This window comes from Vigna unguiculata, chromosome 5 (assembly GCF_037176805.1).
Source record: "Vigna unguiculata cultivar grain cowpea cultivar isolate G323 ecotype 2 chromosome 5, ASM3717680v1, whole genome shotgun sequence".
Taxonomy (NCBI): domain Eukaryota; kingdom Viridiplantae; phylum Streptophyta; class Magnoliopsida; order Fabales; family Fabaceae; genus Vigna; species Vigna unguiculata.
Window position 1 is genome coordinate 54,798,558 of NC_140796.1, and position 27,085 is coordinate 54,825,642.

The 27,085-nt window shown below is 33.3% G+C and overlaps 3 protein-coding genes across 7 annotated transcripts in view; all 3 read right to left on the reverse strand.

Annotated features, from left to right (window-relative positions):
- Nucleotides 1-602: 602 nt before the first annotated feature.
- Nucleotides 603-4,005, reverse strand: LOC114184797 (uncharacterized). The gene is made up of 6 exons (XM_085673508.1): nucleotides 3,850-4,005; nucleotides 2,575-2,653; nucleotides 2,360-2,520; nucleotides 2,114-2,275; nucleotides 1,838-2,025; nucleotides 603-1,670 (listed from the first exon to the last, which is right to left on the reverse strand). The coding sequence occupies exons 1-6, from the start codon at nucleotides 4,003-4,005 to the stop codon at nucleotides 1,010-1,012; spliced, it is 1,407 nt and encodes a 468-aa protein (XP_085529634.1). The 3' UTR covers nucleotides 603-1,009.
- The window catches only part of LOC114183666 (ABC transporter C family member 13-like), a 41,893-nt gene continuing 18,364 nt past the window's right edge, over nucleotides 3,557-27,085 (reverse strand). For 2 of the 3 annotated variants that reach the window (XM_085673845.1, XM_085673844.1), the window contains 12 exons: nucleotides 10,142-10,223; nucleotides 9,977-10,050; nucleotides 7,391-7,891; nucleotides 6,925-6,989; nucleotides 6,680-6,839; nucleotides 6,121-6,296; nucleotides 5,925-6,036; nucleotides 5,773-5,837; nucleotides 5,390-5,521; nucleotides 4,428-4,526; nucleotides 4,093-4,203; nucleotides 3,557-4,008 (listed from right to left, as the gene is read on the reverse strand). In XM_085673845.1, coding sequence (XP_085529971.1) covers nucleotides 4,493-4,526; nucleotides 5,390-5,521; nucleotides 5,773-5,837; nucleotides 5,925-6,036; nucleotides 6,121-6,296; nucleotides 6,680-6,839; nucleotides 6,925-6,989; nucleotides 7,391-7,513 — 867 coding nt within the window. In that variant the 5' untranslated portion in view covers nucleotides 7,514-7,891; nucleotides 9,977-10,050; nucleotides 10,142-10,223 and the 3' untranslated portion in view covers nucleotides 3,557-4,008; nucleotides 4,093-4,203; nucleotides 4,428-4,492. Of the gene's footprint in view, nucleotides 4,009-4,092; nucleotides 4,204-4,427; nucleotides 4,527-5,389; nucleotides 5,522-5,772; nucleotides 5,838-5,924; nucleotides 6,037-6,120; nucleotides 6,297-6,679; nucleotides 6,840-6,924; nucleotides 6,990-7,390; nucleotides 7,892-9,976; nucleotides 10,051-10,141; nucleotides 10,224-19,601; nucleotides 19,733-19,862; nucleotides 20,006-20,148; nucleotides 20,224-20,306; nucleotides 20,667-20,740; nucleotides 20,938-27,085 lie in introns of those variants that run through there. The other variant, XM_085673846.1, reaches the window with a different exon arrangement.
- Nucleotides 22,241-26,620, reverse strand: LOC114183667 (ABC transporter C family member 13-like). Of its 3 annotated transcripts, none has more exons than XM_085673848.1 (12): nucleotides 26,470-26,620; nucleotides 26,097-26,198; nucleotides 25,948-26,017; nucleotides 25,681-25,810; nucleotides 25,458-25,605; nucleotides 24,975-25,260; nucleotides 24,730-24,889; nucleotides 24,202-24,377; nucleotides 24,006-24,117; nucleotides 23,857-23,907; nucleotides 23,469-23,600; nucleotides 22,241-22,622 (listed from the first exon to the last, which is right to left on the reverse strand). In XM_085673848.1, the coding sequence occupies exons 7-12, from the start codon at nucleotides 24,859-24,861 to the stop codon at nucleotides 22,575-22,577; spliced, it is 651 nt and encodes a 216-aa protein (XP_085529974.1). In that variant the 5' UTR covers nucleotides 24,862-24,889; nucleotides 24,975-25,260; nucleotides 25,458-25,605; nucleotides 25,681-25,810; nucleotides 25,948-26,017; nucleotides 26,097-26,198; nucleotides 26,470-26,620; the 3' UTR covers nucleotides 22,241-22,574. The 3 variants fall into 3 exon arrangements, with proteins under 3 accessions (XP_085529974.1, XP_085529973.1, XP_027926561.1); XM_085673847.1 differs by having other exon boundaries at nucleotides 25,948-25,992; nucleotides 26,470-26,613; XM_028070760.2 differs by having other exon boundaries at nucleotides 25,948-26,020; nucleotides 26,470-26,613.

The following is a 27,085-nucleotide window of genomic DNA, read 5'->3' on the forward strand; positions in this document are numbered from 1 at the left end:
ACACAACGCAAACAATTAGCCTAGAAAAATATGAACTATTAGAGAATGGTCATAGCCCAAACTTAAAGCCTTTGCATTCTAGGACAAACATAAAGAATAAAAAAAAAAAATAGACCAACTAACTAAAACTGCACTCAAATATGTGCTCACTGCATAGAAAACTGTAAATGACAAAAGAATCAACTAATCTAAAGTTCAAGTATTCCAACAAGAGAAAAACAACTCAAATCAATAAAATCAAATAGCAAACAATCCAAATCAGCATCTAAACCATAATTGACCCCCAAGACAGTGTTTACATCTCTTTCACTCAAGTGTTTCGGTCTAGGTGTTACTCTTTAGCACATTATGCAAACTCACATTATCATAAACTTAGAAAGTTTCTACTAATCACCAATCAAATTAGAAATGCACTCAAGATCAATAGGACTTCAATCAAGGCTTGTAATGTGACCGGTATAGGTGAGGTAAAACGAGGAAAAAAATCAAAGTTAAAATCAAAGAGAAGTGAGATAGACCTACCTAAAATCAAATCTACCAAAACCAGTTACAACTAAAAATTTAGCTACCTAAAACTTAAAATAACACTAAAAAGGCTAAAATTACAAAATCTGATAAATGAATTATTAAACTACTGTATAAAAATGCAATACAACTACTTGAAAAACTTCTAATTAGCAAAAAGAAAATAGAAAACAAGTCACAACTGCTCCTCGCTCCTTGCTCCCTGTCGCTCCTAGCTCCTCGTTCCGACCTCCTGCCTATTACCTCCTTGTTGCTCCATGCTCCTCGCTCATCTCCTTGCTCTTCTTTACCCGCCGCTCCAAGCTCCCAATTGCTTCTCGCTCTACTCGCTGCTCCTGCCTCCTTGTTGCTACTCATTCAATGCTCTTCGCTCTTGGCTGCCCGCTGGTTCCGCCTCCTTGCTGCTCCTTGTTTCTCGCTCCATGCTCTTGTGTCATCTCTTTTGGTTGTCGGCTTGTTCCTCTCTCTGCCCTCCTTGCTGCTCTTAACTCTTTGCTTTTCTCGCTCCTCGCACAAAGTTAGACCACACACACCATAAAACACAAAAAAACAGACCACAAAACACACAACACACCAAACACATAACACAAACATAAAAAACACACACACCACATACAACACCCCACACAAAAGACAATATAAATCGAAAACACCCAACAACCCACACAACCACAAAAAGAAATAAAAAGAACACACGACCACAAAAACAGTCAATACAACCACAAAAACACTGAACACAACAACAAAAACACAAAACCACACAAAACATGCACAACACAAAATACAACAAAACACATCCAATAAAACATATACAACACAAAACACAACAAAACACATACAACACAAAACACACACACACCATAAAACACACAACCACACAACACACACACACACACACCAAACACATTACACAGAACACAAAACAACAAAAACACACAAAACACAAAACACATACAACAAAAAATCCACAAAACATACAACACAACCAGAAAATCACAAAACCACAAAACACCCAACACAACCACAAAAACACACACAAAACACAATAAAACACAGAATACAAGACACAAGACACAAAACACAAAAACACACATGCATTCCAAATTTTTAAGTCATCATTCATTTTGAAAGGATCTAGGTTATCCCTAGAACATTGAGAATGCAGGCATAAGTATTGATGAAATGTAGGTGCAGTCAGAACAAATGCTAATGCAGTTTCTTCTTGAAAAGAATGTAAGAACATTATCATTGAGAAGGAGCTAAATCAGAGTTTACCTCATAAGTATTAAGTAAAAAAGTCCAAATAAAGTACCTTAATGATCCTTCGAACAAAAATGGACTCTGAGGGACAATGGCCAAATGTGTACGTAGTTCTCTGACAGAAATATTTTTAATATCCACGCCATCAATTGAGATGGAGCCTGTACATATTGGAGTAAGACGGAAAAGAGCATTTAACACACTGGACATTCCAGCACCTGTTCTTCCAATTATTCCAACCTGAATACATGTTGTGTAATTAGTAATAAACCTAATGGATGTGGAACCTAAGAAAACTTCAGTACAAATTCAAAAGTAGTTCACTGACTTGGGTTCCTCCAGCAATTCTAAAACTAAGATTGCAGAGTGCAGCTGGCAAAGATGGCATATACTTCAAAGTAACACAATCAAATTCGATAAATCCTTGATTTGGCCAATCTGGATTCAAGTATAGGCATCCAGTTTGTTCTTCTTGAGGAATGTCCATGTACTAAAAAACATTAAACGGATATTAGGCGTCAGCGTATATATGTCAAAACATGTTTCAATTAAGGGAAATAAGTCTTATTCATACTTGAAGAGTTCTTTCAACTGAAACCATTTCCTTTTCTGTTTCAGTGAAGCTTGATAAAAAACTTCCCAATAAGGACACAATTGGAGCTGCATATGAGAGGGCCAATCCTACCTGTGGAAAAAAGGTTACATGTTCAGTTTTGATATAAATTGGTTGATCAAATCAGAGATTTAATTAAAGATTAAAGGATAGCAAACAAAACAGTCCTGGGGTACCAAAGTTGATGGGCAGACTGCCACGAGATCCAATAACAGCCATCACAGCTATGAAAGAGATGATAAATGCACCTAATAACTGGAAGAAAATAATTATTAGCAACAACCAATAATCCAGATTCAATAAAAATTCAAATGTAACCTTTGGATGTACTGTATTGTTGCACGTATAAATCATATAAAGTGTAAATGTCAATAAATATACTTGGCTCAAAGGACATGAAGACGCAAGGAAAGCCACAAACTTGCTACTATCTCTGTGTAGGAAGTCTTCTGATACAAGGTTACATGTTCAGTGAATTTGGTAAAGAAAAAGTCCTGGTAAAAATGAACATTGTAACATAGTTAATTAGTTACACCAACTCACATCGGTAGTATAAATTTTCCCAGTACATACGACAAGCAACTAATGCATGTAGAAAAAAAAAACTTTAAAGTGCAGTAAAAGTCAAGAAAATGTATTTAGGTTTAATATAACTCCATAAAACCAGCTTACAACGTGGAATGTACACCTACTTATATATTATAATTTAGTTATATTTCTAGTCATTGTAAAACTTTCAACAAAAAGGTATCGGTAAAGGCACCATAACCAGATAAAGAAACCAAACAAATAGCCAGCACTTCAGAAAGTTCAGTTGACAGTGCTGGCTATTTCCAAGTAACCTTGAAAATAACTATGCTTTAAAGTAGTTGTTTAAAAACACTAATCGATATCTAACAATCTTTTCCTCTGATAGTAACAGATCTTGATAGGTGGATACGCGTGCTGCAGGTTCATCTTTATGATTGCTTTCTTTAGGAAGATACAGCATGTACTTTTCTTAATTTTGTGAAGGTAGTTATTATAATATATAGATCAAACAATAGTTTCCAGCCACGTCTAAATCTTTACTTAATAGCATACATATTTTTTGGCAAGAAATTTCACATGGTAAACGTGGTTTTGAGAAACACTAAAAACTACAGTAATCAGTAGCAGTAAGGTCACTCCATAAACAAAATTTTCATATTATGAATGGATGTGACAAGTAAAAGATTTTAAACAAATAGCTATCTTCTCGTCCCCAAATCTTATTGATATGCAATACGTAGTTCTCTGACAGAAATATTTTTAATATCATCAATTGAAATGGAGCCTGTACATATTGGAGTAAGACGGAAAAGAGCATTTAACACACTGAACTTTCCAGCACCTGTTCTTCCAATTATTCCAACCTAATGGGTGTGGAACCTAAGAAAACTTCAGTACAAATTCAGAAGTAGTTCACTGACTTGGGTTCCTCCAGCAATTCTAAAACTAAGATTGCAGAGTACAGCTGGCAAAGATGGCATATATTTCAAAGTAACACAATCAAATATAAATCCTTGACTTCGCCAATCTGGATTCAAGTATAGGCTTCCAGTTTGTTCTTCTTGAGGAATGGCCATGTACTAAAAAACATTAAACAGATATTAAGCGTCACCATATATATGTCAAAACATGTTTCAATTAAGGGAAATAAGTCTTATTCATACTTGAAGAGTTCTTTCAACTGAAACCATTTCCTTTTCTGTTTCAGTGAAGCTTGATAAAAAACTTCCCAATAAGGACACAATTGGAGCTGCATATGAGAGGGCCAATCCTACCTGTGGAAAAAAGTTACATGTTCAGTTTTGATATATATTTGTTGATCAAATCAGAGATTTAATTATAAAGGATAGCAAACAAATCAGTCCTGGGGTACCAAAGTTGATGGGCAGACTGCCACGAGATCCAATAACAGCCATCACAGCTATGAAATGTTTTAGGTGAATTGCTGTATTTTGTCATCTTGAAATGTCAATAAATATACTTGGGTCAAAGGACATACCTGAAGACGCAAGGAAAGCCACAAACTTGCTACTATCTCTGTGTAGGAAGTCTTCTAGTACAAGGTTACATGTTCAGTGAATTTGGTAAAGAAAAAGTCCTGGTAAAAATGAACATTGTAACATAGTTAATTAGTTACACCAACTCACATTGCTAGTATAAATTTTCCCAGTACATATGACAAGAAACTAATGCATGTAGAAAAAAAAAAGCTTTAAAGTGCAGTAAAAGTCAAGAAAATGTATTTAGGTTTAATATAACTCCATAAAACCAGCTTACAATGTGCAATGTACACCCACTTATATATTATAATTTGGTTATATCTCTAGTCATTGTAAAATTTCCAACAAAAAGGTACTGGTAAAGGCACCATAACCAGATAAAGAAACCAAACAAATAGCCAGCACTTCAGAAAGTTCAGTTGACAGTGCTGGCTATTTCCAAGTAACCTTGAAAATAACTATGCTTTAAAGTAGTTGTTTGAAAACACTAATCGATATCTAGCAATCTTTTCCTCTGATAGTAACAGATCTTGATAGGCAGATAAGCGTGCTGCTTGTTCATCTTTATAATTGCTTTCTTTAGGAAGATATAGCATGTACTCTTCTTAATGTTGTTAAGGTAGTTATTATAATATATAGATCACACAATAGTTTCCAGCCACGTCTAAATCTTTACTTAATAGCATACATATTTTTTGGAAAGAAATTTCACATGGTAAACATGGTTTTTTGGAAACACTAAAAACTACAATAGTCAGTAGCAGTAGGATCACTCCATAAACAAAATTTTTATATTATGAATGGATGTGACAAGTAAAAGATTTTAAACAAATAGCTATCTTCTTGTCTTCAAATCTTATTGATATGCATGATATATCTAAAGTACCCTTGTTGAGTAAAGTTCTTCAACATGATACAAAGTTCAATTTATTATCATTACTTTAAAATGATTTATATTTACCTCAGATTTAAACGCCCTAATAGTTGATGATCCATCAAGTGTTTCAGTGAATGATGAGTATATTGGAGAACGTGAAACACTGTCGAGTCGTCGAAATTCTCTCGATGTTGACCTGTAGAAGAACTGAAGCCACTGCATAGATCAGTTGATTGTTGTCTATTATACCAAGTCAAAGAAGTGATTATGGTTTTAATCGTTTGAGACCGAAGAAACACTGAAATAATTTATTTGTAGTTTTATAAAAGCCTTATTTTGTACTCCATAATTATGAGGGTTTCCAAATTCGTACAATTTAATAACAAATAATCCTAATAGATTTAGGAACTTACAGTCTGAAAAACGAGTGTGGTTAAATATAAAAGTATCAATAAGAAAAATAATACCTGAAGTCTACTGTAGATATACCAAAATGGCAATAGCAAGAGTAAGAAGAAGACCTACAGAAAATCTAAAGATAAAAATAGATCATGGGGAACATTAAGACAAATCTTGGTAGTTCCATAATACATATGACAAACTAAGAAAATCATTGCACCTGTACGTAACACAAAATTATTGTAATACCCAACAGGCCTACGAAATTCGCTAGGAGAATGTTCAGAATGAATGGAAGTGAATCATCAATAGTATAAAGATCTGAAGATAACCTACACAAAACATAAGAAATCGTGAAACATAAAATTCATATTATCATTATCTGCTATTATTCCCTGAAGACATCTTATTCTAACCTGTTCAGTATTCTCCCACCAGGGGTCTGATCAAAGAATTGGACAGGTGCATTCATAAGCTTGTTGAGCAATTTATTGTGTACCTTAGTTGCAGCTTGTAATCCACCAAAAGCAAAAGAGAATGCCCTCACCAATGTGAAAAAGGAATTAATAATACAAAAGAGACACAGTATAGCCTGCACCATTAATTATCATCTCAAACAAATTAGAAAATTACATTCAATAGTAGCTTATAGTGTAGTAGGTAAATAATCAGGTAATTTTTAACGTACTACAAATGGTTTTAAAATAGTGAACCATTAAAAAATGTTTAATACTGAAATTATCTGAATTACTACAAGTATTTTGCATTACTTTATAAGCTGTTATAAACTTTGAATTACTTTGAACTGTTATAATTAAGAAAAATAATTGAACTATAAGTATTTTGTGCTTCTTGCACTAGCTATATTTAAATGTCCATGAATATTTGTGTTGCCATAAAGTATTTAATTGTTCATGAGTCATGTCTAGAAAGAAAAATGTACTATGGAAGCTAGCACCGCTGCTCATCCCTTACCAGATAGAAAGACACAGAATATCTTGTCTGACTGCTTTCTGTTGTTGTATCAACCCAATATGACAACCATAGATCATTTCCATTACGAGAAGCTTGCATCAGAATAGCTGATAGGCATATAATGATTGTCATGAACCAGCCAGTGAAGACAGCATAATTCCTTCAAAAGGCACTAAATTGTTAATCAACTATTGAAGACCAATCCCCATACATGTATGATATAAGAGACGTATATGTTTACTTACTTATACACTCCAATTTCAACTTTTCCCTCTTTCCTCAACTCAACTTCAACTATCTCCTCTGCTCCCTCTAGAGCACGCACAGCCCGCACAACCCGCACATCACACACAACTTACACAACACAATATATAAAATAAAAATATATCACAACACACAACACACAACAAAACAAACCACAACACGTAACACAACACACAACACAACAAAAGCACAAAGCAAAAAATCCAAATCACAAAACACAAAAGATACAACACAACAAAACATCACACAAGAAAAGTACAGAGGACACAACTCACAAGAAAAGTATAAAGCGCACAACACACAACACATAACATACAAAACAAAAACACACCACAACACCCAAGCATAATAATAGAGGATTAATTATGATTAGTTTTTCTTTCAATAATTGCAAATTCAACAATTCTGAGAGTTCAGTAATCAATAAATAAGGTGAGATAGGACAACCTGAAAGAGCATTGAACAAGCAATAAGATCCCACACTTTCAAGTTCCTTATCAACAACCGCTCATTGGAGCCCAGTTCCCACAAAGCAATGTCCCCCACATTCGTTCCAACAAAAGATTGCATCAAGAAAACAAAATTTAGTCAATTTCCAGCATGAATAGTTAATACATGTAACTAATAATGAGTTCTAATATTATATACGATGTTTCAATAAATCAAACCAGCTTACCTCATATGATATTCCAATTGGTCTTGTTCTCTTAGAAACATGATATGAATCACCAAACGGATAATCAACAGAAGGATTAGTTGGAGGGGTCCTAGAGTGCTTCAAAGCAGCTTAAAAGGCAATGAAACATCAGGTCAAAGATTACAAACCAAACATAGCATCTTAAGTACAACTAGTCATCAAGAGTTAGAGAACAAAACAAATACAATCATTAATCACCTGGAAGAATTTCATACATTGTTGCCACGCTTTGTGAAGAAAATAATATTTATCTACATACAAATACGAGTGAATAATAAGCAATCAAATACGTTAAACTCTACACAAAACTGGATTAAAATATCTGCTCACAATTCTGCATAGAAAAAAAAATAAAATCAGTAGAAGTTTACTCTATAAACCAAATTTGTCCTAAAAGCAAGAAATGAGGCATTAAACACAACCCATACTATTAGTCTAGAAAAATATGAACAATTAGAGACTGGTCATAGCCCAAACTTAAAGCCTTTGCATTCTAGGGCAAACATAAAAAACAAAAAAAATATACCAACTAACTAAAACCGGAGTAAAATATCTGCTCACAATTCTGCATAGAAAAACTAATCTACCTTCCTAGTTCAAAATTGTAAATGACTAAAGAATCAACTAATCTAAGTTTCAAGCATTCCACCCAGAAAAAAACAACTCTAATCAATAAAACCAAATAGCAAACAATTAAAATCAGCATCTAAACCAGAATTGACCTCACCAAGGTAGTGTTTACATCTCTTTCACTCAAGTGTTTCAGTCTAGGTGTTTAACTCTCAGCACATTATGCAAATTCACATTATCATAAACTTGGAAAGCTTCTAATCACACCAATCAAATTAGAAATGCACTCAAGATCAATAGGACTTCAATCCAGGCTTGTAATGTGGCCAAGGTATAGGTGAGGTAAAAAGAGGAAAAAAATCAAAGCTAAAATCAAAGAGAAGTGAGATAGACCTAGGTGGAAAATGTGGAATTCAAGTGCATGGAATCATCAACTCTTTCACCACCTCTATTCATCACTTCCTTCCTTTCTTTCACATATTTTCCACTTTTCATTTTTTTTTTAATTCTACTTTCTTTTCCAACTTCTTTCATATATTTTATTACTCACTTCCTTCTATATTTCTTATTCTTTTTCACTTTTTTTTTTCTTTTTTTTCCTTTATTTTTTTTCTACTTTTCTTTCTTTTTCTATTTTCACTCTCTTTTCTCTTCCAAGTCAGAAGAGACCACACCTTCAGATTTTTCAGATCCCCACACTTGAACTTTACATATTCCTTAAACACTTCCTAAACCATCTCACAACTCTAAGATTTGGGCATTTTCATGGTGTTTCTGTTCTAAGGCTTGTATTGAGCTTAAAATGAACAAAAAGAGGTAAATCAGGCACAAAATTCAGGTGCAAATGAGATCAGTTCAGGGTGAGCTTTATTTGGCTAGCTGACTAGAAACAAACATGGCCTAATATCATCTCTAGAGTGCAAATCTAACTGTCAGAGTTCGAAGAGAAACAATACAAGTTCTGAAAATGTAAATAAACATGAATGCATCACACAATAAAAGAAAGTAAAGCTCAAATCTCACAGTAGGTAAAATCTTGTCAAAACTGGTTCAAAACTGACTTTTCATGTAAAAACTATTCAATTCTATTGAAAAAAGTTGTAAAACTGACTAGAAACTATCAACTCAAATTAGAAACTCAAAAAGTCATTCACAATCAAGAACTAAGAAGTAGACAAGTAACCATGCAAAATCTGTACAACACTTGGAAACCTATCTAAACAAGTCTAAGACTATAAAACAAAGCTAAGACAAGAGTCAATATCTAAAAACAACAAATAACTAAGAATCTCACTAAGTAACAAAGTAAAAAAAAACTATTATATCTCTTGAAGCTTCCAACTAAATAAGTCTAAGTACTAAAGGCTCGACTTCTAAGCTCTAAGCAAATGGTCAAATAAGGTTAAATAATTATTGGTTTGAAACAGTTATAAAAGCGATGTAAAACCATTAATCAGTCACCTTATAATGTTGATGGTGGTAACACAATAAATGAATACAAAGTATCAAATGACGTCATCAGTAACAAATGGTGGAAATTAAAAATCACTCGTGCACGCCGCATAATCAAAAGACATCAATAAACGAAAACAAAAAAGAAGACAGGAAATTACCAACCTAGTTCTGCTGCTATTAGTTACAAGGGCAAACAATTAAAGTGAAATGACTTGGATTCTCTTGAAACGACCTGTGTTTGGATATCTACGGGCACAAGTTTACATAGTTTAATTTAACGTTAAAACACACAAACAAAAGTAAGAAAATACCTTGAATGCAATTATTTCATACGGTTCAGCTGCAACAGAAGGTACTGATATCTTTTATCAAAGGGTTGCACCTTCTATAAGAAAAAAAATGGAAATATTAAAACAAAGGCATATTTATTGACAACAATTTGAGAGAAAGCATTGAAAAAAATCACTACAATTGACCTGTTCATAGGAGGACATAAATCGGTGCCTCAACTTGGCAAGGTCTACGGTCTCTAGATATTCAATCTGCATCATCAAGGAACTAAAAACACACAAAATTTATCAAACAATATTAAAAAGGAGCGAATTATGCATAGATATAAAGAAGAACCTGTTCGTAGGAGGACATAAACAGATACCTCGACTTGGCGAGGTCTACGAAACTGCAATATAATTATCGTAAAAAGTTTCTAATGACAAAATATGACTAAAAGACAGTTCAAACTACCAACACAGGTTACAACAAAAAATCTAACTACCTAAAACCTAAAATAAACTTAGAAAAGGCTAAAATTGCAAAATCTGGTAACTGAATTAAACTATTGTATAAAACTGCAATACAGTATAAAACACACACCACAAAAACACACAACCCAAAACACACACACACCACAAAACACATACACACACAACTCAAACACACACACAGAACACAAATCACATACAAAAAACACAACAAGCCACACAAAAGACAATATAAATCAAAAACATCAAACACCCTCCCACAAGCACAAAAACAGTCAACAAAAACACACCAAACACATAACACACCACACAAAAATATAAAAAACACACACACAACACAAAACACAAAGCCCCACACAAAAGACAATATAAATCCAAAACACCCAACACCCCACACAACCACAAAAATAAATAAAAAAACACACGAACACAAAACACTTATGACAAACACAAAAACACCGAACACAACACACAAACACAAAGCCCCACACAAAAGACAATATAAATCCAAAACACCCAACACCCCACACAACCACAAAAATAAATAAAAAAACACACGACCACAAAACACTTATGACAAACACAAAAACACCGAACACAACACAAAATAATACAAACACGCACAACACAAAACACAACAAAACACACACCCCAAATCACAACAAAACACATACAACACAAAACACAAAAAACACCAAACACACACCACAAAAACACACAACACAAAAAACACACACACAACACACCAAACACAACACAGAACACAAAAACATAAAAAACACACACAAAACATAAAACACAACACCCCACAAAAAAGACAATATAAATCAAAAACACCTAACACCCTAGACAACCACAAAAACAAATAAAAAAATACACAAAAACAAAAACAATTAACAACCACAAAAACACCGAACACGAACAACACAAAACAATACAAACAATAACAACACAAACACGCACAACACAAATTACAACAAAACACACACTCCAAATCTCAACAAAACACATACAACACAAAACACAAACCAGTAAAACACACCACAAAACATAACAAAAAACATACACAACAAAACGCACACACACACAATCACATAAAAAACACACAACACAAAACACAACACCCAACACAAAAAAACAATATAAATCAAAAACACCCAACATCTCACACAACCACAAAAACACTGAACACAACAACATAAAACAATATAATCATGCACAACACATATTACAACAAAACACACACACACACACAACACACCAAACACAACACAAACACAAACAACACAAAAACACTGAATACAACACAAAACAACACAAACACGCACAACACAAAATACAAAACACAAATCACACAAAAACACACACCACAAAAACACACACACCACAAAACACAACACAAAAAACACACACACACAACACAAATCACATACAAAAAACACAACACCCCACACAAAAGACAATATCCGACACCCTCACACAACCACAAAAACAAATAAAAAAACACAAAAGCACAAAAACACCGAACACAACAAAACACACACATCCCAAATCACAACACAACACAAAAAAACCAAACACCACAAAAACACACAACCCAAAACACACACACACACACCACAAAACATACACAACACAAAAAACACACAGACACAACACACCAAACACATAACACACAATACAAAACACAACACCCCACATAAAAGACAATATAAATCAAAAACATCCAAGACCCCACACAACCACAAAAACAAATAAAAAAACACACAAGCAAAAAAACATTAACACAACTACAAAAACACCGAACACAACAACACAAAACGACACAAACACACATAAAACAAAACGCAACACAAACACGCACAACACAAAACACAACAAAAAACACACGTAACACAAATCACATACAAAAGACAATATTCAACACCCCCACACAACTACAACACATGCACAAAAACAGTCAATACAACCACAAAAACACTGAACACAACAATACAAACACGCACAACACAAAACACACAACACCCCACACAAAAGACAATATAAATAAAAAACAACCAACACCCCACAACCACAAAAACAAATAAAAAAACACACAAGCACAAAAACAATTAACACAACCACAAAAACACTGAACACAACAACACAAAATAACACAAACACGCATAAAACAAAACACAACACAAACACGCACATCACAACACAACAAAAAACATACACAATACAAAACACACACACACACAACACAAATCACATACAAAAAACACAAACCCCATACAAAAGACAATATTCAACACCCCCACACTCTACAAAAACAAAAAAAAATACACAAAAGCACAAAATCAGTCAACAACCCCAATACAACACAAAACACACACCCCACACAATACATACAACACAAAAACACACACCACAAAAACACAACCCAAAACACACACACACACACACACCATAAAACATTCACAACACAAAACACACACACACACACACAACACCAAACACATAACACACAACATAAAAACATAAAAAACACACAACACAAAACACAACACCCCACACAAAAGACAATATAAATAAAAAACATCCAACACTTCGAAAAACCATTAAAACAAATAAAAAAACACACATGCACAAAAACAATCAACACAACCACAACAATACGAAGCAACACAAACACCCCAAATCACAACAAAACACATACAACACAAAACAAAAAAAAACACTGAACACACATCACAAAACGCACAAAAACACACAAGCAAAAACATACCACAAAAAAACAACTCAAAACACACAACCCAGAACACACACACCACAAAACATACACAACACAAAGGCATATTTATTGACAACAATTTGAGAGAAAACTTTGAAAAAAATTACTAGAATTGACACACAATTTATTAGACAATGTTAAAAAGGAGCGAATTATGCATAGATATAAAGAATAACCTGTTTGTAGGAGGACATAAACAGATAACTCGGCTTGGCAAGGTCTACGAAACTGCAATCTAACTATCGTAAAAAGTTTCTAATGACAAAATATGACTAAAAGACAGTTCAAACTACCAACACCGGTTACAACAAAAAAGGCTAAAATTGCAAAATATGATAACTAAATTAAACTATTGTATAAAACTGCAATACAGTATAAAACACACCACAAAAACACACAACCTAAAACACACACACCATAAAACACAAAACACATACACACACAAAAACACATACACAACACAAATCACATACAAAAAACACAACACCCCACACAAAAGACAATATAAATAAAAAACATTCAACACCCTCACACAACCACAAAAACACACAAGCACAAAAACAGTCAACAAAAACACACTAAACACATAACACACAACACAAAAATGTAAAAAACACACACACACAACACAAAACACACAATGCCCCACACAAAAGACAATATAAATCCAAAACACCTAACACCCCAACACAACCACAAAAACAAATAAAAAAATGCACAAGCACAAAAACAATTAACAACCACAAAAACACTGAACACGAACATCACAAAACTATACAAACACGAACAACACAAACACGAACAACACAAACACGCACAACACAAATTACAAAAAAACACACACTCCAAATCACAACAAAACAAATACAACACAAAACACAAACCACAAAAACACACAAAACATATACACACCACAAAACACAACAAAAAACATACACAACAAAACGCACACACACATAACCACATAAAAAGCACACACAACACCCAACACAAAAAACAATATCAATCAAAAAACCCCAACAACCACAAAAAAACAAATAAAAAAACACAAAACATAAAAATTGTTAACACAACAACAAAAACACCGAACACAACAACATAAAACAATACAATCACGCACAACACAAGTTACAACAAAACACACACCATAAAAACAAACAACTCAAAACACACACACACAAACACACACCATAAAAACAAACAACTCAAAAAACACACACACACACACAAACACACACAACACACCAAACACATAACACATATACATAAAACACGCAAAAGACAATATAAATAAAAAACATTCAACACCCCACACAACCACAAAAACAAATAAAAAAACACTCATGCACAAAAACAATTAAGACAACCACAAAAACACCGAACATAACAACACAAAACAACACAAACACACACAAAACAAAACACAATAAAACACACACACCCCAAAACACAATTCACACAAAAAACACAAACCAAACCCAAAACACACACACACACACCACAAAACACAGCACAAAACATACACAACACAAAAAACACACACACACAACACAAATCACATACAAAAAAACAACACTCCACACAAAAGACAATATTCAACACCACGACACAATTACAAAAACAAAAAAAAAAGACAAAAGCACAAAATCAGTCAACACAAAACACAACAAAAAATACACATCCAAATCACAACACAACAAATACAACACAAAAACACAAAAAACACCAAACACACCACAGAACATACTAAAACACACACCACAAAAACAACATAAAACACACACACCACAAAACATACACAATACAAAAAACACACACACAACACACACACGACACACCACAAAAACACAACATAAAACACACACACCACAAAACATACACAATACAAAAAACACACACACAACACACACACGACACACCAAACACATAACACACAAAACAAAACATAACACCCCACACAAAAGACAATATAAATCAAAAACATCCAACACCCCAAAAAACCACTAAAACAAATAAAAAAAACACATATGCACAAAAACACAGAAGACAACAACACAAAACAACATAAACACCCCAAATCACAACAAAACATATACAACACAAAACACAAAAAAACACTGAACACACAAACACACACACCACAAAACATACACAATACAAAAAACACACACACAACACACACACGACACACCACAAAAACACAACATAAAACACACCACAAAACATACACAATACAAAAAACACACACACAACACGCACACGACACACCAAACACATAACACACAAAACAAAACACAACACCCCACACAAAAGACGATATAAATCAAAAACATCCAACACCCCAAAAAACCACTAAAACAAATAAAAAAAACACATATGCACAAAAACACTGAAGACAACAACACAAAACAACATAAACACCCCAAATCACAACAAAACATATACAACACAAAACACAAAAAAACATTGAACACACAAAAACACTGAACACACAAAAACACACACCACAAAAACACACACAAAACACACACACACACACACCACAAAACACAACAGAGAACATACACAACACACCAAACACATAACACACAACAGAAAAAACACAAACATAACTCAACACACCACACCACACAAAAAACAATATAAATAAAAAACAACCAACACCCCACACAACCACAAAAGCAAATAAAAAAATACACAAGTCATAAAAATAATTAACACAATCACAAAAACACCGAACACACACAAAACAACACAAACACACACAAAGCAAAACACAACACAAACAACACAAAACACATCAAAACACACACACCCCAAAACACAACATAAAAACACCAAATACAGAACACAAAACACACACACACACACACAAAACACACCAAACACATAACACAAAACATACACAATACAAAAAAAACACACACACACACAACACAACACAACACAAAAACATACACACAACACAAATCACATATAAAAAACACAACACCTCACACAAAAGACGATATCCTACACCCCCACAACCACAAATAAAAAAACACACAAGCACAAGAACAATTATCACAACCACAAACACACCGAACACAACACAAAACACACACCCCAAAACACAAAACACAAAAAACACAAAACACAAAACACACAAAAACACACTAAACACACACCTACCATAAAACATACACAACACACAAAAAAGACACACACACACAACACACCAAACACATACCACACAACACAAACACAAAAAACACACAACACAAAACACAACACCCTACAGCAATGACAATATAAATCAAAAACAACAACACCCAACACAATCACAAAAACACCAAACACAACAACAAAACACAAACACACACAACACAAAACACACACACCCCAAATCACAACACTCCAAAACACAAAACACAATACACATCAAACACAAAACACAAAACACAAATCACAAACCACAGAAACACCAACACACCACAAAATACAACACAAAACAGAAAACATACACATAACAACAAACACAAACACAACACAAAACACAACACCTCACACAAAAGACAATATAAATCAAAAGCATCCAACATCCCGCACAACCACAAAAACACTCAACACAACTACCAAAACACTGAACACATTAACACAACAACACAAACAACAAAACACAAAAAACACCAAACACACACCACATAACACACAAAAAAACACAACCCAAAACACACAAAAACACACAAACCACAAAACACAAAACACACACACACACACACAACACACAAAAAACAAACACAACACCTCATACAAAAGACAATATAAATAAAAAATAACCAACATCCCACACAATCACAAAAACAAATAAAAAAACACACAAGCATAAAAACAATTAACACAACCACAAAAGCACTCAACACAATAACACAAAACAACACAAACACGCATACCCCAAATCACAACACCCCAAAAAACAAAACACAAATCACACAAAAACAGACACCAATAAAACACAACCCAACACACACACACTCCATAAAACAAAGCACAAAACATACACAACACAAAAAATACACACACAACACAAATCACATACAAAAAACATAACAATGCACAAAAATAATCAACACAACCACAAAAACACTGAACACAACAACACGAAACAACACAAACATCCCAAATCACAACAAAACACATAGAACACAAAACACAAAAAACAGTGATCACACACCACAAAACACACAAAAACACAACACACCAAACACAACCACAAAAACACCAAACACAAAACACACACCCTAAATCACAACAAAACACACATCCCAAAACACATAACACAAAAACACACTAAACACACACAACACACCAAACACATACTACACAACACAAACACAAAAAACACACACAACACCCCACACAAAAGACAATATAAATCAAAAATAAAAAACACCCATCACAACCACAAAAACAAATAAATAAACACACAAGCACAAAAACACCAAACACAACACAAACACACACAAAACAAAACACGCACAACAAAAAACACACACACCCCAAATCACAACACCCAAAACACTAAACACAAATCACACAAAAACACAAACCACAAAAACACACACACACACACACCACAAAACACATAACAACAAACACACACACACCACAAAACATACACATATCAACAAACACACACCCACACAACACAACACAAAAAACACACACCACAAAAACACACAACACAACACAAAAAACACACGCACAACACAAAACACAACACCTCACATAAAAGACAATACAAATCAAAAACATCCAACACCCTGCACAACCACAAACAAATAAAAAAACACAAGCACAAAACAGTCAACACAACTACAAAAACACCAAACACAACAACACAAAACAACACAAACACCCCAAATCACAACAAAACACAAAAAACACCAAACACACACCATAGAACACACAAAACACACACCACAAAACATACACAACACAAAAAAAACACACACACACACACACAACACACCAAACACATAACACACAATACACACATAACACAAAACACAACACCCCACACAAAAGACAATATAAATAAAAAATAACCAACACCCCACAAAACCACAAAAACAAATAAAAAAACACACAAGCACAAAAACAATTAACCCAACTACAAAAACACCGAACACAACAACACAAACACAAACACGTACAAAAAAAAACAAAAACAAAACACAACACAAACACACAACATAAAACACAAACACCCCAAATCACAACAAAACATATACAACACAAAACACAAAAACACCAAACACACACCACAAAAACACACAACCCAAAAACCACACACCACAAAGCATACACAACACAAAACACACACACACACAACACACCAAACACAAACACAACACAAAAACATAAAAAACACACAACACACCAAACACAAAACACAACACCCCACCCAAAAGACAATATATATCAAAAACACACAAGCACAAAAACAGTTAACACAACCAAAAAAAACATAGAACACAACAATACAAAACAATACAAACACACAAAACACAAAACACACAAACCACAAATCACACACACACACTATGAAACACACAAAACCCAAAACTCACAATGCACAAAACACACACAGGAACAAACACATTACAGAACACAACAAAATCACACAAAACACACAACACATACAACAAAAAACACACAACACATACAAAAGAAAAACATACAACAAAACACACAACACAACCACAAAAACACACACACAACCATAAAAACACACACAACACAAAACACAACACAAAAAATTCAACACACAAAACACATAACACCAAACATACCAAACACATAACACACAACACATAATACAAAGCACAAAACAGAGATGGATTGCACCACCAAACTTTAAAGAATGAGCTCAATTCCAAACAAATCAACTAATTGTCAAATAACTAGAATCTAACCTTTTCTAATAGAATCCATCCTCACATGAAGAGAAGAAACCGAAACCCCTAAATTTTAAGTAAATACAACTACATCTTTAGGCTAAAAAATAAAATTAAAGTAAAAGCTACCCATCTAATTCAACCCACAATCCTCGACTTTTTCTCAAGTCATAATTAAACTTGCAACAGTATCAAAACCACAAAAAACGCATTCAAAGATATAATCATTAGCACATTCGTACAAAAGTAAGACCCAAAAATTAATAAAAGTGGAAAGAAATTTAAAAAACAAGGAATTTGCACAAAAGTAAGACTCAAAAATTAACAAGAAATTTAAAGAACAAGGAATCCGCACAAAAATAAGACCCAGAAATTAATAAAAGTGGAAAGAAATTTAAAGAACAAGGAATGTGAAAGATGAGACCCTGGACTTGGACCCCACAATAAAATAAGAACTCACCTGCACTTCGAAGACAGTGGAAGCATACCGAGAGGCTGCACGGACTTCAAAAACATCCGTGCCCGGAAAAGATTCAACCGTGAGCTTCACTTCACTTCATCAGACAGTGCTATATGATGCTTCTTCAAATCCTAATGCATGAACCATAAAACCCCGGTAAAATAAAGTTTGCGAAAGATAAACAGGATGCGAGCAAACAGTAAATCCAGAAATTTAAGGAAAAGAAAGAGACAGAATTCATTGTGGATTTTAAAGATTTACCTGAATTTTAGTGTCGAGATCAAGTATTTTCTTCAATATGGGAAGTGTGTGACCCTTATCCGGAGAAACTTCGTGGATTCCCTGTGACATAGTCTTTTCATCCATGGAGTCTGAGTTCTCGTTCACTGGCTTCGATACATCATCTGTCGAAATTCCACAAATCAAAGAACCATCCAACGTCAGAATTAACAATGTATCTTTGGCTGAAATTAAGATCATTATTTTCGTTTGGTCGATCCAAATCGAAAAGGGAAATTGAATAGAGAGTAAAGAATAGAAAAGGAACCTGGCTCAGAAGGAAAGTAGTCAAGAACAAAGCGGTGGAATTTTTCAGCGAGCATTTGGATTTGAATGGATTGATCTGCAAGAACGGGTGTTTTGTGTTAAAGAAGAAATTTAAGGAAAAGAAAGAAACAGAATTCATTGTGGATTTTAAAGATTTACCTGAATTTTAGTGTCAAGATCAAGTATTTTCTTCAATATGGGAAGTGTGTGACCCTTATCCGGAGAAACTTCGTGGATTCCCTGTGACATAGTGTTTCATCCATGGAGTCTGAGTTCTCGTTCACTTGCTTCGATACATCATCTGTCGAAATTCCACAAATCAAAGAACCATCCAACGTCAGAATTAACAATGTATTTTTGGCTGAAATTAAGATCATTATTTTCTTTTGGTCGACCCAAATCAAAAAGGGGAATTGAATAGAGAGTAGAGAATAGAAAAGGAATCTGGCTCAGAAGGAACGTAGTCAAGAACAAAGCGGTGGAATTTTTCAGCGAGCATTTGGATTTGAATGGATTGATCTGCAAGAACGGGTGCTTTGTGTTAAAGAAGAAGTGGTTAATTCAATTGGTTAGTAGAGAGAAGGTGAGATTACCGTTCATGGTTCCTGATTTCCAAGATCCAACTTCCTGAGCAATAGAGCAAGAGAGCAATGGAGCGCAACAGAGAGCAATGCAGCGCAACAGAGTAACGTGGAGCGCAACAGAGAGCAATGCAGCGCAACAGAGTAACGTGGAGCGCAACAGAGTAATAGAGGAATAGAGTACTGTTTTTTTCTTCACATTTCAAAGTTTGAAATCACAACGGCTAAATGCCAATATCAATACACACCGCCTTCTATTTTGGGCCTTGGGATGGGCAACCCAAATTTCAAAGCCCAACCTTTTCGGGGGAATGGGCTAGGCTGCTTTTATTAAACAACTATTAAAATATACTAGAATTAAGAATATATATAAAAGCTGAAATCGTTTATATGATATATGACTTAATTTTTTTAGTGAAATCGTTACATTTATTATATTTATAAAGAATTTTTTCCTATTATGTAATATTTAAAAATCCAATATAAATACAACAATAAATTAACATTATTTGATAAATTAACCAAATATAGTGTAGTTAGAGACGAAGGAATAAATTTATTATTTTCTAAAAGGTAATAAAAAAAATAAAAAAAACTTGAGTAGAACAAATGGATTTAATTTTAATCCTAAAAATAAATTTATTTATTTTTTACGTCAATGTCAACAAAAATTAAAATTTACCGAAAAAACTGAGAAAGAAGACTGCAAGAGTGGAAATTCGATATACGTGACGGATGGTAATCAAACTTTTGAATTTTTTTTCTGAAGTTTTATATATATATATATATATATATATATATATATATATATATATATATATATATAATGCAGTTCATCAAAAATAAACTCTATGGCCTATAGAAAAGTAATCATGTTTAGATGTATATTCGATTTTTATTCTATGATAATCTATAACTATATATAAAGGGGATTCCCTCTTTTGTGTCCACATTTCATAATTCCAACTTTACCCTTTATAATTTAATTATTTATTAAATTTTTAAAAATTAACGGTTACTTTTACAAGTTTTTATAAAATTATTTACTTATCTCCTTTTTTTTTTTTCTCTTACTATTCATCAACAGTTATTTTTCTCTTATTTTCTCCGTACATTTTATTTTATTTTTTATAAATATACTTTTATTTTGTTATTTTGTTTATTAAATTAATAACATTACAATATCATCAATTATTAATATAATTCAAAAAATGCGTACACACAGGCGCGATAGCGCCTGTGTTTACACTAGTTATACTAAAAATTATATTGTGTTGATTTTAGAAGTATAAAAGCCAAAACATATTAGGGATAACCACACTCAAGATAACTTTCTAAAAATAACGCACAAGAAGAGAAGAAAGATGACTTAAATAGAGCTTTTAAGGTTTGGACAATCATCACCTGAACCTTAAACTATATAACTACAAGAGTTAAACTTACTTAATTATAGAGGTGAGTCCCAAGGATAATGCAAGTAAATACCCATCCATATTCACTGAACCTCCTGGAAGAAATAACAAAGATGGAACCAAATTTTTCTTTAAGTTTTCTTGTTCCAATTGTTTGATATGCAAATAGAAAGAAATTATTTAAGAAAAAGAAAAAAGGAATGGCATCACCATCACCATAACCATGTTTATGTTAATATATTTGACAGGTAGATATTTGCAATGTTTTCAACTGACATATAAAGTTGTGTATCAAGGAATGCGAAATAGAAGTATGGTGCCTAGACGGAATAAAGTAACGAAGAAGCATATAAAATAAGAGATTAATAAAACAATTGGTACAAGTAAAAACTTTATTGCTCGTCGTAACACCTTGTTGAAGAAACTGGATCAGTTTATTGAGAAGCAATGGTCCCCGCAAAACCAATACAATCATTAATCACCTGGAAGAATTTCATACACTTAGTAGATGCGTAAATAAATTGAAACCACATAAAATAAAGCAAAGTCAGATTAAATTTTGGTTTATTTATGGCCAAAGAATTGGTATTTTAATATTGACATAGATATACTTCATAAAAGACATTTAAATACAAAACAAGGACATGATAAGCACTCATTATCATATGGAAACATCTTGTTGTGTTCCCTTGTAATTAATAAGTATATGTGTCAATTGTCATGGTGTTGATGTCATTAAAATTATGTAATAATCCTTGTAATCCTACTTAAGTGATCTTGTTTTTAAATTGACATGATAAACAATTCAGATTCTGTAACTTTAAAACATGTCAAGGTATCAATACCTTGGACCATGGAATGCCATATACAAACTATGAAAAATTCTCTACTTATTTAGAAATTGATAAGGATCGTATTTTTCTAATAAAAATGTCAAGGTACAAGTAAAACATGTTATGTCATGCAGGCTGGAGTTGTGAAGTTGAAAGTCATCAAATCCCAAAAGTTTCCATCATTTCCCTATATAGGAAGAATATTAAAAACTAAAAACTAAAACTGTGACAGCAGATTCATTCAGAATTGTAACGTGCTCTAAAAACAAAAATGTAATTTTCACATGCACTATGCCTGCTAATACAATCAAATCAACTCATTTTCATATTATGAATGGATGTGACAAGTAAAATATTTTAAACAAATAGCTATCTTCTCGTCCTCAAATCTTATTGATATGCAGTATATATCTTAAGTACCCTTGTTGAGTAAAGTTCTTCAACATGATACAAAGTTCTATTTATTATCATTACTATAAAATGACTTATATTTACCTCAGATTTAAACGCCCTAATAGTTGATGATCCATCAAGTGTTTCAGTTAATGATGAGTATATTGGAGAGCGTGAAACACCGTCCGGTCGTCGTAATTCTCTCGATGTTGACGTGTAGAAGAACTGAAGCCACTGCATAGATCAGTTGATTGTTGTCTATTATACCAAGTCAAAGAAGTGATTATGGTTTTAAACGTTTGAGACCCAAGAAACACCGAAATAATTTATTTGTAGTTTTGATAAAAGCCTTATTTTGTACTCAATAATTATGAGGGTTTCCAAATTCGTACAATTTAATAACAAATAATCCTAATAGTTATAGGAACTTACAGTCTAGAAAACAAGGAGTTTGGTTAAATATAAAAGTGTCAATAAGAAAAAATAATACCTGAAGTCTACTGTAGATATACCAAAATGGCAATAGCAAGAGTAAGAAGACCTACAGAAAATCGAAAGATAAAAATAGATCATGGGGAACATTAAGACAAATCTTGGTAGTTCCATAATACATATGACAAACTAAGAAAATCATTGTACCTGTACGAAACACAAAATTATTGTAATACCCAACAGGCCTACGAAATTCGCTAGGAGAATGTTCAGAATGAATGGAAGTGAATCATCAATGGTATAAAGATCTGAAGATAACCTACACAAAACATAAGAAATCGTAAAACATAAAATTCATATTATCATTATCTGCTATTATTCCCGGAAGACATCTTATTCTAACCTGTTCAGTATTCTCCCACCAGGGGTCTGATCAAAGAATTGGACAGGTGCATTCATAAGCTTGTTGAGCAATTTATTGTGTACCTTAGTTGCAGTTTCTAATCCACCAAATGCAAAAGAGAATGCCCTCACCAATGTGAAAAAGGAATTAATAATACAAAAGAGACACAGTATAGCCTGCACCATTAATTATCATCTCAAACAAATTAGAAAATTACATTCAATAGTAGCTTGTAGTGTAGTAGGTAAATAATCAGGTAAATTTTAACGTACTACAAATGGTTTTAAAATAGTGAACCAAGAAATTAAAAAATGTTTAATACTGAAATTATCTGAATTACTACAAGTATTTTGCATTACTTTATAAGCTGTTATAAACCTTTGCATTACTTTGAACTGTTATAATTAAGAAAAATAATTGAACTATAACTATTTTGTGCTTCTTGCACTAGCTATATTTAAATGTCCATGAGTCATGTCCAGAAAGAAAAATGTACTATGGAAGCTAGCACCGCTGCTCATCCCTTACCAGATAGAAAGACACAGAATATCTTGTCTGACTGCTTTCTGTTGTTGTATCAACCCAATATGACAACCATAGATCATTTCCATTACGAGAAGCTTGCATCAGAATAGCTGATAGGCATATAATGACTGTCATGAACCAGCCAGTGAAGACAGCATAATTCCTTCAAAAGGCACTAAATTGTTAATCAACTATTGAAGACCAATCCCCATACATGTCTGATATCAGAGACGTATATGTTTACTTACTTATACACTCCAATTTCAACTTTTCCCTCTTTCCTCAACTCAACTTCAACTATCTCCTCTGCTCCCTCCAGAGCATGCACAATACCTGTGCCAAGAAGAGACACTGCTCCTCGGATTTGGAAGAAAGATTTGGGCTGCAAGATTCTCCATGATTCTGTAAAGCTGAATCAATTTCATTCAGCGGAGAGAATTGTGTACATGAATTAATTGGAAAGTCATCTAAATTTCCTATCCATTTTATGCGTCCATTGTCCATTACAACAATCTTGTAAGCAGAAGATATTGCCTGCACATAAATTTAGATGCATCAATAAGTTAATCCTTATATAAGTACACCTTTTATACAAATACAAAATATATAATACATATTTCCTAAAAAATATCAGTGAAAATATCATGTTCTTCTGAATTTAATCAGAATACTACAAAAAACCAATGTAATTATAACAATAAATAATAGTTTTGAAGAGAGTACACAATAACCTGAATATTAAGAGTACAGAGCAATCGGGTTTTTCTCTGCATAAGGGGGCCTAGAATGGCATTGTATAAGATACATTGAGCAACTTGTACATCTACTGCACTCAGGACATCATCAAGCATAACAACAGCTGAGTCATGATACAATGCCCTGTTAATTGAGCAGTATTAGAACAACTTTTTTTATAAAAATAATCAGGGCATAAATCTCTCAAAATATAAGCACCTTCCCAAAGCAAGACGAGCTCTGTCCACTCGATAAGTTGACTCCTTTCTCTCCAATATAAGCCATGTCACCTCCAATCATCAATGAGATATCAACATCTAATGCACATGCCTTCAGTGTATCAGTATACCTGTTAAGAGCATTAGTTATTTTGGTTTAAAACATATTTGTAAAGCTCAAGGTCACGTTGAGCAGAAGAAAAAACTCTAGGTTTCAACAAGATTAAAATTGAGGCATAAAAAACTCCTAAAGTTGAAGGCATTATACCTTTCAGAGGATCATAACTTTTCCCGAATAATATGTTGTTGCACACTGTTCCAGATAAAATCCAAGGGACCTGCTGTGTGAGAATTTGAGGAAACAAAGACACAAGAAATTTCATTCAAGGCTAAGCATATCAATTATCATATACAAACCTGTGGTACATAAGCAGTGGATTCATTGGAATAAACAGAGCCACGAACAAGCTGCATTTCTCCAAGGATTGAATATAACAGGGATGATTTACCTGAACCAACCTGAATACACACAGTAGGAGAGGTAATTATAGATATAATTAAGCTGTGTTTCAGATATTAGTAGGTTCATTTATCAATTTGAATTGTGAATATAGTAATGCTGGTGATGTTAACAGATATAGAGGACTGAGTGAATGGAACTAATGATCTCTAGTATCCATTTTTCACAAGTTTGGTAGGTGAGCATATCCAATGAAATTACTCTACCATATAAGATTATTTTACATTATTTACTAAAGACATCTTGATTAAATTCAAACAAGAATCTGACCTTTCCAATAACTGCAACAAAGGAACCCTGGGACACACTTAGAGTCACATGATTCAACACCATATTTAATGCCTGTTCCTCACTACTTGACCAAGTACAACATGCATCTTGGATAAATACACCCAAACCTTGAACAGAATCAGGCTGTTGCCTGCACATAAATTTAGATGCATCAATAAGTTAATCCTTATATAAGTACACCTTTTATACAAATACAGAATATATAATACATATCTCCTGAAAAATATCAGTGAAAATATCATGTTCTTCTGAATTTAATCAGAATACTACAAAAAACCAATGTAATTATAACACTAAATAATAGTTTTGAAGAGAGTACACAATAACCTGAATATTAAGAGTACAGAGCAATCGGGTTTTTCTCTGCATAAGGGGGCCTAGAATGGCATTGTATAAGATACATTGAGCAACTTGTACATCTTCTGCACTCAGGACATCATCAAGCATAACAACAGCTGAGTCATGATACAATGCCCTGTTAATTGAGCAGTATTAGAACAACTTTTTTTATAAAAATAATCAGGGCATAAATCTCTCAAAATATAAGCACCTCGCCAAAGCAAGACGAGCTCTCTGTCCACTCGATAAGTTGACT